A 17,166-nucleotide genomic window follows, 5' to 3' on the forward strand; every position below is an offset into this window, starting at 1 on the left:
CCCCCCCCCCCCCCCTCCCCATCCCGAAAATTAATGTTAACCAAAATTCTCTCATAACAAGGGAAATTAGGTGATTTTTCACTTTTATAATAATAAATTAAATAAATAAATAATTTTTAAATAATCCCAAGATCTCAAGTCGAAATATATTGCATTTTTAATAACGTAGTTGAATTTTTAACAACAAAATCATTGCTAATCAGACAGTTGCATCAACAATCAAATACTTAAATTTTCATGCAAAATAGACGAATTTTTTCAGTAAATAGATGAAATTTTAATCAGTTCCATTCTCAAACCAAAAAGACGAATTTTTTTAAAGACAGTTTAATTTTCAAAAAAAAAAGTTGATTTTTAACCCTTTAGTGCCTGGTGTAGCATATATGTTACGTTCACTATTTTCGATTTTTTAAATTTTAAGGTAACGAGCTTGGAATTCCGCAAAATAAATGCATGCACTGGATCAAAGTGGACTATTCCGCATCTCGTAAGGTAGTTGAAAGTTATCGCATACTTGATAGAAACCAAGAAAATAAGAAAAATTAAAAAATTTTTTTTGCAAAAATCGATCGTCCTTAAAGGGCTAACCAAGAAAAATGACATTTTTATTAAAACGAATTTTCAACTAAATTGTTCAATCCTCAACCAATTAAATGAATTTTAAACCAAATAGTTAAAATTTCAACTTAACAAGATATTTTTTGAACCTAAAATTGAATCGTCAATTTTTTACTTTATCAAATTAATTTTCAACAAAAAAAAAACGATTTTTCAACCAGCTTTGTTCAACCAACAGATGAGTTTTTAACCAAAAAGTTGCATTTTTAACATCTCTCAAATATATCTGAAAAACAGTTGAATTTTTCATACGAAAGTATGGTTTTTTTAGCATCAAGTTAATTTCCAAACGAACGGTTGGACCTTCTACGAAAATTACAGAATTTTCAATCCAAACTGACAGATTTTCTACAAAACAAGATTAATTTTCATCATCAAAATATAAAGTATAAATCAAAAAGTTAATTTTCAGCCGATTAGCTGAATTTTAAACTGAAACCGATCAATTTTCAACAAAAAATGGAAAAAGTTATGTTTTCAGATGAAAAAGTTAATTAAAAAAAAGAAAACAAATGAACCAAAAACATGTATTTTCTACCAAGAAGATTAATGGCATATCAAAAAAGATAAATTGTCACCAAAAGACATTAATTTTCAATAAAAAATATGAATTAAAAAAAATTAATTTCCAACCAAATAGTTCAATTTTTAATCCAAAAAGACGAATTTTCTAGAATTCAATTGAATTTCCAACCCGAAATTATGGATTTTCAAGTAACATGATAAATATTCAACAACAAAATAATTTCTTAAAAAGCAGTTCTAATTTGAACGCAGCAAATGATGAATTCTGAATGAAACATATGATAATTAATATTTTACCACAAACATTTTTTTAATTAAAATAGATAACAGATAAATTCAAACAAAAAATACGAATTTTCAACAGAATAGATAAATCCTCAACCAAAGCAGATTAATTTTGAAACAAAAAGTTGCATTTCTAGCTCAAAAAATACATTTTCAACAAAGAAGATTCATTTTCTACCAAAAAAGAAGAATTTTCACAAAAATAGTTAAATTTTCAATTAAAAAATTCATTTTTTAAACAGCAGTTTTACTTTAAGCGAAGCAATTGACTGTAACCAAAAGAATATGAATTCTTAACGATACATATAATAGTTAATATTTTAACCAAAAAATATTATAAATCAAAATAGAAAACAGTTAAATTCAAGCAACGAAGACAAGTTTACAACAGAACAGATGAATCCTCAACCAAAACAGATTCTTTTTTTTTTAATGGCATTTTTAATCAAAGAAGATGGATTTTCAACAAAGAATTTTAATTTTTTACTAAACAAGATGAATTACATTATTTTATTAAATTTTTATTATTAAAAATTTTGTTTAAATATTTTTATTAAATTTTCAAACAAAGAGATGAATCTTTAAAAAAAGAAACCAATTTTTAACAAAGTAGTTCAACTTTTAACCAAGTTTTTGATATTTTGACTAAAAATATGACTTTTGAAGAAATAGTTGCACCTAAAAGAAAATAATTTAATTTCGAACCAAATAATAGAATCTTTTAACCTAAATAGATTATTTCCAAACCTAAAATACAATAGTAGACTTTTCAAACATAACTTGTAGTTGAAACTTCAACTTTTTGGTTGAGAAATCTTAAATTTTACTAAAAATTCGTCTTTTTTGGCAGTAAATTTATTTTTTTTTTTAAATTACTTTTCAGTTGAAAATTCAACTTTTTGGATTAGAATTTGATTAAAATTCGTTTTTTCGGCAGACAATCTTTTTGTTTAAAAGTTGATATATTTGGCTCAGAATTTAACAACTAGGTTTTAAGGTGAAAAATTTTAAAACATTTCTTTCTTAAAAATTGAACTTTTTGGTTGAGAATTCTTGAATTTTATTTAAAAGTTTTATTTTTTGATAGTAAATTAATCTTTATGTTTGAAAATATAACTTTTTTTGTGGAAAATTTAACTTTATGGTTGAGAATAACTCTCGAACTTGGTTAAAAATTCGTTTTTCTCGGTATAAAATTAATCTTTTTGTTTAAAAATGCATTTTTTTGGTTAAAAATTTGACAACTAGTTTTTAAAGTTTTGCTACTTTCCTAAAAATACCTTTTTTGGTTAACGATTCAAAATTTTAGTTGAAAATTTAGTGTTGAAAATTTGTTTTTTTTTTCGTATAAAATTAACTTTTTTAAATCAAAGTTTCATATTTTTTATTTGATAATTCAACTGTTTTGTATACTTAATTCGTTATTTTAGCTTGAAAGTTCAATAGTTTATTTTTAAAAATCAAACATTTGGTAGAAAATTCGTTTTCTTAGTTTGAAATTCAATAATACTCGAATTAACCATCACATAAAATTCAATTAGGCCCCTTTTTAATACCTAATCTGAAAATGACTTTTTTATTTTAATATTTGATTTATTACAGAATTTACTACACGATCACGTGGACAATATAGGCATATTGGCAACTTGATTCGCTATGAAAACAAAAAATGCAGTATAAACGTAAAATCGGGTTTTACCTAAAGCTATGTTACTTTGAGAGGCGGGCGTGTAAAAGATTGCCAAAAATTTGTAACGTAGTTTATGGATGATATCTTACCTCCATTTCACAATTCGCAAGTTCACAAGCAGCTCCCAAGCCAACCGCCAATGGAGCAGGGATAGTCCCACTTCTCATTCCTCTTTCCTGACCACCTCCACTCTGAAGAGGTTCCACACGTACTCTGGGCCTTCTCCTCACGTATAAAGCTCCTACTCCTATTTTTTAAAAATCGAGATGTTCTCGATTAGGACTCCTTCAAGTTTTTCAAGCTTCTGCTTTTTGAATGTGGTACAATTTAAAAAAGAAAATACCTTTCGGACCATACAGCTTGTGACCACTGATGGACATTAGGTCAATGTTCATGCGATTAACATCTATAGGAATTTTCCCGACAGCCTGTGCAGCGTCTGTGTGAAAGAAAACTTTCTTCTTCCTGTAATATACGAATATTTTTCGAGATTTTATATTAGAAAAGGATTCACAATCATCATAAATAATATTTTTGGGGAAATAGGGGACTTCAAAAAGTGCATAAATTACAATAAATACACATATTTTAAAGAAAAGTCCATTTTACAAAAATAAAAATAAAATTTTTAAAAAGGAGATTACTATAATGGGATTTCATATATTATCACAAACGTTTTAGAGAGCGTCCATGAATTACGCAAGGCATTTTTGAGAGTCTGGGGAAATAAATGGAACCCTTAAAATTCTTTGAAAACTGTGAAAATCGCTAGAAATCTTCAAAATCCTATAAAAATCCCTTAATATCCTTTATGATCCAGTAAAATCTCTGAAAATTGGTTGAAATCCTTGAAATTCCAAGAAGTATTTTGAAATCTTATGAGATTTCTTGAAATATTTGAAAACCTTTTAAAATTTTTAAATCATTTAAATCTTTTAAAAATACAATACAATTCTTAGAAATACCTTTAAATCCTTTATAATATTTTTTAAAAACTTTAAAAATCCAGTAAAAAACATCGAAACCTCTTTAAGTCCTTATAAATCCCCTGATATTCCTCAAAATTCGCGAAAATAATTCGGCACCACATAAAATCCTTTGAAATCATCTGTCTCACTTTAAAATATCTCAAAATCCCTTAAATTCCCTTCAATCCGTTTAAAAACTGTGAAAATCTTTAAAGAGACCTGAAATCTTTAAAATCTATCAGATTTTTTCAGAATCTCTTGAAATCCCTTAAAATGTCGAATAATGGAACCCTATGAAATTCCGTTAAATCCTTTTAAATCTTACGAAATTCTCAAAAATAAAACTGAAAACTCGTGAATTCTTTTGCAAGTCTTTTGAAGACGTAAGAAATCACTTTAAATCCCGTCAAAATCCCCTGACTTAAAATTAAAATAGATTAAAATAAATTAGATTAGAATAATTTGAAATTCTACCCTAACACTTTTGCAGTCCCTTGAAAACTTTTAAAATTCCTTGAGATTTCATGAAATTCCTACTGGAAACCTTTCAAGTCTTTTGAAATTTAAGCTAACTTTAAAAAATCGATCGAATACTTCAGCTCTTTCTGCTGATAGAATGCATCAGCAAAAAATGCAAGAAGTTTAAAGACCGAGAATTAGATAAATCAAGAATTGAAACTTGCTCATGTTTGCATTTTTTAAAATGTGTTTTTATGAGTAAATGGATTTTGATTCATTATATACTTCTTAATACTTTCTGAATATATTCTTTTCAATAAATAGAAAAAACTCAAAAATAACTACTTGGAAAACCTACTTTTCCTGCATTTGTTTCATTAGACGTTTACATTTTTTTCTATTGTATTTTAAATAATTGAATGCTGTTAAATGTTCAAAACATCTTTTAACGGCAGCTAAAAAAATATATTGTTAAAAAACACAAATAAAAAGTTTATATTCACAAAAGTAACAAAAGTATAATCTTTTATCTTTTATGGTTAACAATTTTATTTGTTGGTTGAAAATTTAATTATTTTGTTAAAAATTCAACAATTTTATGTAAAAATTATCCTTTTTGGTTTATACTTCAACTGTTTTCGTAGAAAATTCTCCTACCTGTTTGAAAATTCAAGACTTCTGGTTGAAATTCAACTGTTATACATAAAATTCGTCTATTTGGCTTGAAGATTCAAAAAATCACTTGAAATTTCTTTTGTTTCTTATCTGAAAAATATTTTTTGTTTTGTAAATCGATCTCTTTTGGTAGAAGTTTTATATTTTTTAGTTAAAAGTGCAAAATGTTTAGTTGAAAATACAATATTTTGACTCGAAATATTAAGAATTTGAATTTAATATTTTAAAAGAATTTATTTCCATATTTTCGAGAAAAAACTCATTTAAAAGCGTCTGACTTTCTTTGTCCTGAGTTACTGTTTATGATGATTAAAAAACGAATCGAAAGTTTTTAAAATAAAGAGGAAGGGCATAAAATTGAGTAAAGACTCTCTATTTCAGGAGTTTGAGAGGATTTCTCAAAATTAAGGGGGAAAGAGAATTAGGTTAAAAAAAGCTTATAATCCCTATGCAACTTTCGACAACCAAACAGCAATTGTCATACTATTATATTGCATATTTTATAATTACTGATGTTATAAACTTTTCCTTAATATTTTCAAACAAGAGGCATTGACAATACTTTGGTTCTTTAATATCCTTGATGAAAATTATCACGTGTTTAGCAGATGCAATAAATAAATTTTCAACTCTAATTGATCTTTTTCTGACTCGACATTTGAGTGTACACCAGATTCAAAGCTTTCAAAGATTTCAAAATATTTTAAGGGTGTTTTAAATATTTTAAATATATCTCACACAATTATAAAGTTATTTAGAATACTTCTATTGTTATTAAACAAGAACTTGAGATTCTTAAAATTATAATGTTTTTCCCAAATATTTAGTAAGCTTGTTACAAATACGGTATTTTATCGTTTCGATTTATAAGAAATAAGCAGACCACAAAAATAATTAATAAATGTTTTTTCATATTACGCAGAACAGAAGGTGCATTTAAAAAAATTTTAATTATCAAATCTGTTGAATATATATTTTTATTTTTTTAAATCTTGTGTCCAAATTTAAGAAAAAACTATCGAAAATATTACTGGCGTTACCGTAAAAGGCTGACGATTTCTCCACTAAATTCATCAATGTCCCTTGTTTACAATGAATAAAAGAACATTATTTTCCAACTTTTTTAATGTCCATAAAATTTTCTTAAAACATAGTATTTAATTTTTAGAGAACTCATATTGCGAGTTTTATAAAATTTACGCCCTAAGTTGTTATGTCCACACCGCCTACAAATATATTTTTATTAACTCCTTTATTTATAATCATGATGAAATTAAAATTAATAAATTGACTGGAGAAATCGGCAGCCCTTATTTTGAAATGTATGCTAAGGGATAAAGGGTTATGATAAGGTCAGTGCTATTCTAACAACAAATATTTCTCAATTTTTCGAGAATATTTGGTTAAATTGAACATTTAGTTTCTATAAAATTTATGTTATGTGCTTAAAATAATGCTTTTACTGCTTCCACACCATTAAAATATATATTTAGTAATTATTTCGAGTGATTTATAACCTATGTGTATAAATTATTTTCTAGTTCAGACATCTAGCTCAGACATATTCAGGAATTACAGTGTTTCATATACAAATTAAAAATTTTCAAATGTATTATTTTATTAAAAAAAAAAAAAGAAAAAAAAAGTTTTTTCTACTTTAAAAGAGAACTGTTTAACAAAATACTGAATTTTTTAACATAATAGTTGGACATTCAACCTAAAAAGACAAACTACCAACGAAAAAGTGTCACAGTTTATATTTCAATAAAAAAAGAATAAAATTTATACAACAAAAAATTAATTTTCCACGAAACTGATACATTTTTACGCAAAAAATAGGAAATTTCAAACTAAAAAATAATTTATGTACAAAAAATGCGAATTTTTATCTAAAAACTATCAATTTTGAAAAATGGAAAAGTTCCATTTTCTGTTAAAAAATGAATTCTAAGCAAAAAAAAGAAGTATTTTCCACTAAATAGTTAAATTTTCAACCAGCCTTATATTAACTTATAACAAGATAATTAAACTGTTAACCAATGAGATAACTTTTTAACTTAAAATATAAACCTTAACAAAAAAAAGTTATTTCTCAGCAAAGCGATTCAACCAAATGTTTTAAACAAATTAGTTGAATTATCAAGCAAAGAAGAATAATTTTTAACAAAAAGGAAATTGACAGATTTTTAACCAAAAAGGAGGACTATTTAACAAAATTGTTGAATTTTCTAGCAAATAGTTGCATTTTTATTTAAAAAATATGAAATTGATCTTAAAGCAGAATTTTTTATTTTAATAAAAGTTGAGTTTTCATCAAAAAAAGATTCCAGTTAACTCAGTAACATCAAAAATTCAATTGAAAATTGATCAACTTTGTACTAAAACAGATGAATTTGTAATAAAAAACACATTTTTTTTTACAAGTGGAACTTTCATCCAGAAAATATTTTAGTTCATTTTTCAACACAAAAATATAGATTTTTAACAAAAAGTAAATTTTCTACAAAAGAGTTAAGTTTTCAAGAAAGTTGTATAATAGCTTCATGTCCAACCAAACAATTGCATTTTTATCAAAAAAAGATTTAATTTCTGCTAAAGTAGGTAAACTTTAAAATAAAATAGAAAAACTTAAAAAAAAGAGGTGAATTTTCAACCGAAAAGTTAACAAAAAAATGCAATTTTCTATGAATTAAAATAAATCCTGAGATTCTCATAAATTCTAAGAGAATTTATTTTTCAGTTATATTCTCGGTAATATTCTACTTCTCGTTACCATTCTTAAAGTAATATAACCGGCTCAGAACTCTACCTATGTGACAATTTTTTGTGTATGACAAATGTAGCGCCTCTGCAACAGGGCTTTGAACTATTCACACAAAATTTTGTCGCGGTGAAATATAGACCAGCTCGGGGCCCTGGAAATAAGTCTAGAAATTTCCAAAGCTTTCGAAAATTTCAAAAGATTTAAGAATAATAAATAATGATTTATGTTCGAAGCTATATAAAATATGTAACAATAGATTATGAAGAGTGATCAACCCCTGAAGACTTTTTAAAATAATTATCATCTAAAATAGATAAGTTTTAGAAGAATTTTACACAAATTAGGGACATTTAGGGAAAATTCTTTTAAAAAACAAACACTTTTAGAAATCAAAAATAATACTAGATAAGTTTTTACTTGCCTGCAGAGGGCGCCGATTTCTTCTACTGGTTGCTGAACGCCGATTTCATTATTAACAGTCATTATTGAAATTAGAGAAGTGTTTGGAGTAATGGCCCTTTCCAGCTCTTCAAGATCAATGAGACCGTTCGGATTTACAGGTAGATATGTCACTTCAAAGCCTTCTCCTTGCAAAGCTCTACATGAATCTAAAACACATTTGTGCTCCTAGAAGAATCAAAAATAATTGGTTATTCTAATGGTCTTCTCTAAAATATAACAAGTTCTGAAACGGAATCAAGGTTATAGGAATCACAGCGCAAAAAAAAAACTCAAAAAAGGGAAAATAGGGGAATTTTTTTACGAAAAAGGGGAATAGGCGAAAAATTTATCATATATACTTTTAGAAAACAAACCATTTTTTTATACGAAATTGTATAGTTTTTAAATAATGTAAAACAATTTTTTAATGTTTTCAATCATTAAAGATTTTCTTTTTGAATAGGATATATGTCCTAAGATCATTGGAAACTTATTCACAATGACACAAAAAAGCTCGAGAAACCATAATTTGTCGGTCTAATCATGATAACTATAAGTATAATGAAGTTTTTCTGTACAAGATATTTGTTATTCTTACTACAATTATGAATATAAATCTAAATCGGAAACAATACTATTAAATACATTTTTTAACGACTTAGAGTTCTCAAATGTTTTGAAAGAAAATTTCTTGAAATTCGCTGGAACCCTTTAAAATAACTTAAAATATTTCAAGTCCTCGGACATTTTTCTGTGCCCTTCATATACGTTGAAATCCCTTGAAATCTTAAAAATCCATTACAACAGAAATAAATCATTTTAAATTCCTTGAATATAAATTACATTTAAATTATTTATTTTATTTTTATTTTTAAAAACCCCGCTGAAATAAAATGTACGCGCGTGATGGGTGCGTTCATGTATCTGCAATTTATTCTTAATATTAAAAACATGAAATATTTAAAAATCCAGAATAAATTCTTAAATCTTATTATTATTTAAAAATTATTTGGAATCTTTAAAAATCTTTAAAATCATTTGAAATTTTGATAGGCCCTTTATATCCTTCGAAACTGTTGAATTTTCATCCCTTGAGATAAAATCGAATTTATTCCCTGAAATTCTATAGAAATTCGTTAAAATCCCTGGAAATCGTAAAAATCTATTAAAATAAGTAGAAATCATTTGAAATTCTTTAAATATAAATTTAATTTATTCATTTAATTTCTTTGAAAAAACACGGCTGAAATAAAATTTACGCGCGTGATGGGCGCGTTAACGTCCCTGAATTTTTATGTTTAGATATTAAAAATATAAAGTATACAAAACTCCATAACAAAATTCTTTTAAATATAAGGAGTTCTAACATGTTTTACAATAGGATTTCTTGAAATTATTCGGAATCTTTTAAAATAACTTAAAATGTTCAAAATCCTTTCAAATTTGTCTATGCCATTCATATACTTCAAAATGGTTGAAATCCGTACAAATTGTTTGAAATAAACTTTCATTTATTTCCTAATTTTTTATAGAAATACGTTAAGATTCATTGTAATAATAACAATCCATTAAAATAAGTAGAAATCATTTGAAATTCCTCGGATATGAATTAAATTTCAATTATTCATTACATTTCTCTAAAAAAATCTGCGGAAAGAAAATATATTCACGCGAAGCGCGCGTTAACGTCCCTAGAGGTTTTTAAATATTAAACATAAAAAATTATTAAAAACCCATAACAAACTTTTTTTTTTAATTTTACGAGTTCTAAAATGTTTTAAAACCCAATTCCTTTAAATTCTTTCGAATCTTTTGAAATAACTTAAAAATGTGTAATTTTTTAATATTTTTCTATGGCCTTCATATCCCTTGAAATCCATACAAATTTCTTGAAATAAAATTTAATTTATTCCCTAAAGTTATCTGGAAAATTCGTTAAAAACTGTTAAAATTCCTTGGCATTTTTGGAAATCGTAAAAATCTATTAAAATATGTAGAAATCATTTGAAGTTCCATCAATATAAATTAAATGAAAATTGTTAATTAAATTGTTCTAGATAAAATTTAAATTATTTCCAAAAGTTCTCTGGAAATTCGTTAAAGCCGCTTAAAAATCCTTGAAATTTTCGGAAATTGTAAAAATCCATTAAAATATGTAGAAATCATTTAAAATTCTAAAAATGTATATTAAATCAAAATTATTAATGAAATTGCTTTAAATAAACGATTTCAATAAAATGCACAGGCTTACATTTTTATTTACAAATATTAAAAGTATAAACTGTTAGAAAATCCCTAATATTACATTTTTTTAATATCAAGTGTTCTGAAAATGTTTGAAACGAATAAAATAATTTAAGAAATAATTAATTCTAGTTACTTAGATGTTTGAAAAAACTCTTACTTTCGTAATTTTATTATTTTAATTTGCGCCAATATTTCTTACACACCTGGTGATCTTAAATATTTTCATAAATATTGCTAGTCACATTTTGCTAAATTTTAAACAGTCATATTTTATAATCTGTAATTTAAAATTGTTTATATTTGACAAATTTACATGTACAATTGATAATTCAGAAATTGTTGTATTTAAAGTGTCTATAAATGGTCTAATATTACAAAATCAAAATTGTTTAATTTCCAATGCTATTAACTTGAAATTGTCCACGCACTAAAATTAATTTCTATTAAAATTGTTTGAAAATTGCGAAGTTTCTTCAATCAAGAAAGAGTTAGACAATGAGCATTGTTTAAATTTTGGCAAATCTTTACGATAATGAAATATTACATGGAATGTATATTTAAAGAAAAAAATATTTAACATCTACAAAAAAAAATCATTTACATTTTATGAACTACTCTTAACAGCTCGTTTTGGTTAGTTTGTGAAAATTGTTTGAATTCTACAACTTATTTTTGTGCTCAACAGAAAAATGTAATATAGATCGGTTATAAATCTTGTAATTCTTATTTAACCTTGTTTATCATAGTTAATTAAAAAAATATTTAATGTATACAGGTTAAAAATATTGTTCACTTAAAGAGAAAAGGGGAACATGTATCGAGAATAGGAGATAAAGGGAAATTAAAAAAAAGGAGAAATACAAGGAAATAGGTAAAAGACTTTCAACCCTGAATATATAATTCGTGTCACGAAGTTTCTTACCGTTTGTGTAGTAATAATGTGCTTCTTTTTGGCTTTGTAAAATCTGGAAACTCCTTTAACTGCTATATTATTACATTCAGTAGCTCCTGATGTGAAGATAATTTCCTTTTTATCGGCACCAATCAAATCTGCGATTTGCTAATAAAAGAAAGATCAGAAAACTATTTATTTTCCATCCAGAAATATCCCTCGGGATAAACTTAATTAATACTAACTTTGCGGGCTTCTTCAACAGCTGATTCTGTTTCCCAGCCGTACATGTGAGTTCTTGAATGTGGATTGCCATGATACGTTACTAAATACGGCATCATTTTATCGAGTACACGTGGATCCTATTAATATATAATACAAATATTTAGATATAAAATTACATACGTCATAGCCCAAAATGCTCTGAAAACAGAGAAAATATAATGACTCACGAAAATAATGGAATAAATTCTTTTTAATAATACGTATTACACGGTGTTCAAGAATGACATTTAAATCAAATTTTCGGGTACTGTAAATTCTATTGTTTCTATCGTTTCTTGGACATATTCCAACAAGGTTTATATCAAATTTAAAATAGCCGTTAGAACACTTTTTTATAAATTAAAGAAAATTTGTTTTTTTTTCGGAAATTATGATTTTTTAACGTTTATTAGTCCGTATATTTACTTTTCTGACAAAATATACAAACAAACCAACATTTTTTTAATAAGTATACACAATAAACAATGTTATTTGATTTGTGAAAATTATTTGGTGTACTTTTTATGATTTAAGGCTTAGAATAGATAAGAAAATTAAATTTTCACAAAATTTTTGATTGAACAACCTAAAATATTCACATATGTACATAAATGTTTATTATTATCAGATTATTAAATTTAAGCAAAAGCAGTAAATATACGGATCAATAAACGTTAAAAAAATCCTAATTTCACAAATTTATGAGAAAAATAGTTTTGGTTTTTAATTTATAAAAAAGTGTTCTAACGATTATTTTAAATTAGATATAAATCTTCTTAAAATATATTCAAGAAACGATAAAAATAATAAAATTTACAGAACCCGAAAATTTGATTTAAATTTCATTCTTGAACACTGTGATTATTGTAGGTGTAATATTGAATTCAATATGAAATAAATTTTCAACAAATTATATCATTTTTAAACTAAAGAGATGAATTGTGAACTGAAACGATAAAATTGCAAACAACAAACTAACAAAATCAAAATGTTTAATTGAAATAAAGAGATTTCAATTTTCAACAGAAGTGGAACAGTTTAATATTTGGTTAAAAAAATGAATTTAGAAGAAAAAAATGAATTTTTAACAAAGTAGTTAATTTTTCAACCAAATAGATGAATTTTCAACTGAAATTATATATCTTCAACCAAACAAATAAATTTTTAATAAAGGAGTTCAACCAAGCATAGTTGATTTTTCAATCAAAAAGATGATTTTTCAATGAAGAAGATTAATTTTCTATGAAAGAAGACGACTTTTCAACAAAATACATGAATTTTTAAGCAAATAGTTAAAGTTTCAGTTAAAAAGATTAATATTCAGCCAAATAAAAACGAACTTTTAACGAAAAAGTTCATTTTCAATCAAAGAGATGGATTTTTAATAAGTATGTAGTATAGTTGAAAATATTAAATTTCTACAACAGATGAATTTTCAAGAGTCTTCAAGCTAAAAAATTAAATATTTTTTAAAAAAGATTACTTTTAAACCGAAAATTATGATTTTTCAACCAAAATATTATTTTCAACCGAATAGTTGAATTATCAAAAGAAAAAAAAAACTAATTTCAACCAAATCGTACAACCGAAAACATAAAATTTCAAACAAAAGAGACGTATTTCCAACCAAATACTTGAATTTTGAACCAAAAAGTTCAATGTTTAATCAGAAAGTTAAATTTTAATAAAATAGTTGAATTTTCAACCTACAGAGATTAATTTTTTACCAAATAGTCACATTTTCAAATAAAAATTATGGAACTTCAACAAACACCAGTTGCATTTTCAAACAAATAGTTGAATTTTCTAACCAAACGATTCATTTTTTTTAAGACAGTTGAATTTTGAATGACAAAGTTAGTTCAATTTTTTAAATAATTTGTTCAATAACCCTATCGTTAAATAATCAAATTAAAAAATTGGGTTCGTTAGAAGACAGTTACATTTTCAGCCAAAAAGTTAATTCTAAACCAAGAAAAATGAATTTTCAAACAAAAAAATGAGTTTTCTATTCAAAACAATGAATGAACAACAAAACAGTTGTATTTTCAACCAAATGGTCGAATTTAATAGAAATTTATTTTATTAAAAGGCAGTTGTATGTTCAACAAAAAAAGTTAATTTTAAGCAAAGAAAAATGAATTTTGAACAACAAAAATGACTTTTCTAACAAAAAGTTTAATTTGTACACCACAGGAACGAGTTTTATGTTCAAACAGTCGAATGTACAACAAAACAATCGAATTTTCAACCAAATGAGCGAATATTCAAACAAAAATGATGAAAATTCAATAAAAAATTGTTTCATTTTCAACCACATAAGAAGTTGAGTTTGTTTTTTATCTAGAAAGATGAATTCTCTGTCGAATTAAGTTTCAACCAAAAATAATTGAATTTTCTTTTTGGGTTCTATTAATTCAGTTCTCATTAGAACGAAAAAAAAAACGCGAAAAAGGCGAACTTTCTTGAAAACTTGGGAAAAACAGGAATTAAAAAAAAAGGACAGAGAGGAACACGGGATAGAGTGTGAAGCCTCACATTGATTTAGTTATTTAATTACCATTGGAGTTGTAGCTTGGGCATCTAAATAGAGTGCACGACCTTCCATTGGACCTTTTTTATATTCATCGGTAATTGGAGCTGAAAAAGTCACATTGATTTTTATATCGATGATCCCTTTTTTTTAATATTACTTGTATCATTGCATAACAAACTAAATATAAATTAAAATATATTATATTCTGCTATTTCAAACTGAGAAACATCTAAATGAATCAATTCAAATCTGAAACCATAACAATAAAATAATTTCCTAACAGGAAGCCTTACAAATTAAATTATTTTAAAATTAATTGAAAAACAATAGTTGAAATTGGAAAAATGTTTCAAACAACACTACATTTTGTTCAGTTTTCTTTCTAAAGTGCTTGTCCTGCCGAAAATGAGGACTCTGTAAAAAAAAGTGTTCTATGGGTTTATGAATTGAAATGCTATTACCAGATATGCATTATAAAAAAAAATAAATATTATTTTCCATGAAAAAAGTTTGAAACTTTCTAAAAATAATTATTTTAACAATAGTTATTATAATTTAATTTTTTCTTATCATCGCTTCTTAAAAATTAAAAAAAAAAGGTTGAATATTTATCAATCATGGCTTATTTTTTTCAGGGAAAACGTTCCAACTAATACTGATTTTAATTTTAAAAATAAGTAAATAATCTTTAAATATAGTAATTAACAAATGTTTTCTTTTTAGAAAATTGTGTTAACGATTAAAGTCAAGGAAAAAATTACTTTAAAAATTAAAGCCAAGAGTCTGGAAAATCACAAATTGGTATTTATAAGGAAAAAACCTATTATCAATATTTTATAGGGGGCCATCCGTAAATGACGTAAGAAATACGTAATATACACGAATTTTCAACCAAATAGTGGACTTATCTACTGTAAAACTGAATTCTGTCTGAACGAAAAATTAAATTTTCAGTTAAATAATTAATTTTGAACCCCAAAAAAATGAATTATCAACAAAATCGTTAAATTTTCAATCAAAGTGATGAAACTTCGTTGAAAAAAATATGTTCTTAATCAAAAGTGTAATAGTTGTTGTTTCTACACACGCACAATTTTCATTTTCAATCACAGGCAGCTGAATTAAATGAAAAAATTCGGATTCTCAACGAATCAGTTGAATTCTCAATCAAAAAAGTATCATTTTCAAATTAAAACCAGGAATTTTCTAACAAGAATTGAATATTTAAACAAAAAAGATTTTTCAGTCAACAGATAAAAAAATCTCATCCAAAATATTAAATTTTCAATCCAAAATGAATTCTCAACTGAAAAAGCTCAATATTCTAGTAACAATTAAAAAGTAATTAAATAGCAGAGAAATTAATTTGTAATTACAAAAAAAACGAATTTTTAAAAAACTAGTTAAATTTGGAACAAAGGAAATCAATTTTTAACAAAATGCTTCAATTTTCACCTAAAATAGATGAATTTTGAACCAAGAAAATTAAATTTTTATCCAAAAATAAATAAAATCTTGACAAAATATGCAAAATTAAAATTTTCAGCTAAAAAAAAAAATAATTTTTAGTTTAAAAACCTTTTTCAGCAGCAGGAATCAATTGAAGAAAAAATATGAATTTTTAACAAAATACATGAATTTTCATCTAAATAGTTGAAGTTCCAACTAAAGAAGAAAAATTATCAATGAAATAGTTAGATTATCAGTTTAAAAAACGAATTAAAACTCCCATATTTTTTAATAAAATATTTAGATTCTGAACAAAAAGAAAGGGGTTTCAACTAAAATGATGCATCATGGCAAAAAAAAAAATGAATTTTTAACAACATAATTAAAATTTCAACCAAGTTTGCTGAATTTTCAACCAAAAAAGACCAGTTTTGAACAAAATGTATACATTTTAAATTAAAAAGATAAATTTTCAACCAAAAATAAAATCATTAAAATGTTAGCAAACCAAACAATTTTTCAACAAAATAATTAAATTTTTAACCAAAAAGATGTAGTTTCAACTATTGAGATTACTTTTCTACGAAAAAGATGTATTCTTTAAAAAAAAATCAATTTCGGCTGAAACAGATAAATTTTCAACTTAAAATAGAATAGTTACGTTTTGAATGCAAATATAACTTTCTTTAAGGTTTTAAAAATTCATTGAAAAAAAAAACTAATTTTTAATGAAATAAATAAATTTTCAAATAAAAATATAAATTTTCAACCGCGAAGATTAACTGTTTAAAAAGAAAAATTACTTTTGAACAAAATACATGAATCTTTAAGCGATTATTTGAATTTTCAAAGTAATTTTTTTTTACCGAAAGTTGAATTTTCAATTCAAGTAGATACATTTTCTATGGAATATATTACATTTATTATTTATTTCTTACTATTTTTATATATTAAATTTATTACAATTGAACTAGAAGGTTTTTCAGTTAAAAGAATTATTTAAAAAAAATTAACAACAAAACAATTAAATTTTAAACAAAACCGAAAGATTTTTCAGCTAAAATCTCAACGAAAAATCCTCAAACAAAGCAGATGTGATTTTTTACAAACAAAAAATGACTAACAAAATTTTTTAATTTGTAACAAATTAATGAAATAAAATTACTTCATTTCATCCAAAATTTTCCCGAACTTTGCCCGACTATCTGCAATTCCCTGACCTGCAGCAAACCTGGAAACGTTATTGTACAAATACTAAACAAAATAATTTTGATGACGACGGAATAAATAAGTTTTTTTCTTTATAAATACGATAAATACCAATGTGAAATTTCATGTTTGTTTTGCAATACG

At 24.9% G+C, this 17,166-nt stretch overlaps 1 protein-coding gene across 1 annotated transcript in view; it reads right to left on the reverse strand.

The window, feature by feature from the left end:
* Positions 1 to 17,166, reverse strand: part of LOC117167917 (cysteine desulfurase, mitochondrial) — a 22,522-nt gene that overhangs the window by 4,594 nt on the left and 762 nt on the right. Inside the window, exons 2-7 of the mRNA XM_033353162.1 lie at positions 14,389 to 14,468; positions 11,810 to 11,926; positions 11,595 to 11,732; positions 8,406 to 8,611; positions 3,462 to 3,583; positions 3,208 to 3,365 (exon numbers count right to left, since the gene is read on the reverse strand). Of these exons, the coding sequence (XP_033209053.1) occupies positions 3,208 to 3,365; positions 3,462 to 3,583; positions 8,406 to 8,611; positions 11,595 to 11,732; positions 11,810 to 11,926; positions 14,389 to 14,468 (821 nt within the window). The remainder of the gene's footprint in view (positions 1 to 3,207; positions 3,366 to 3,461; positions 3,584 to 8,405; positions 8,612 to 11,594; positions 11,733 to 11,809; positions 11,927 to 14,388; positions 14,469 to 17,166) is intronic.

This window comes from Belonocnema kinseyi, chromosome 2, assembly GCF_010883055.1.
Source record: "Belonocnema kinseyi isolate 2016_QV_RU_SX_M_011 chromosome 2, B_treatae_v1, whole genome shotgun sequence".
NCBI classification, from domain to species: Eukaryota; Metazoa; Arthropoda; class Insecta; order Hymenoptera; family Cynipidae; genus Belonocnema; species Belonocnema kinseyi.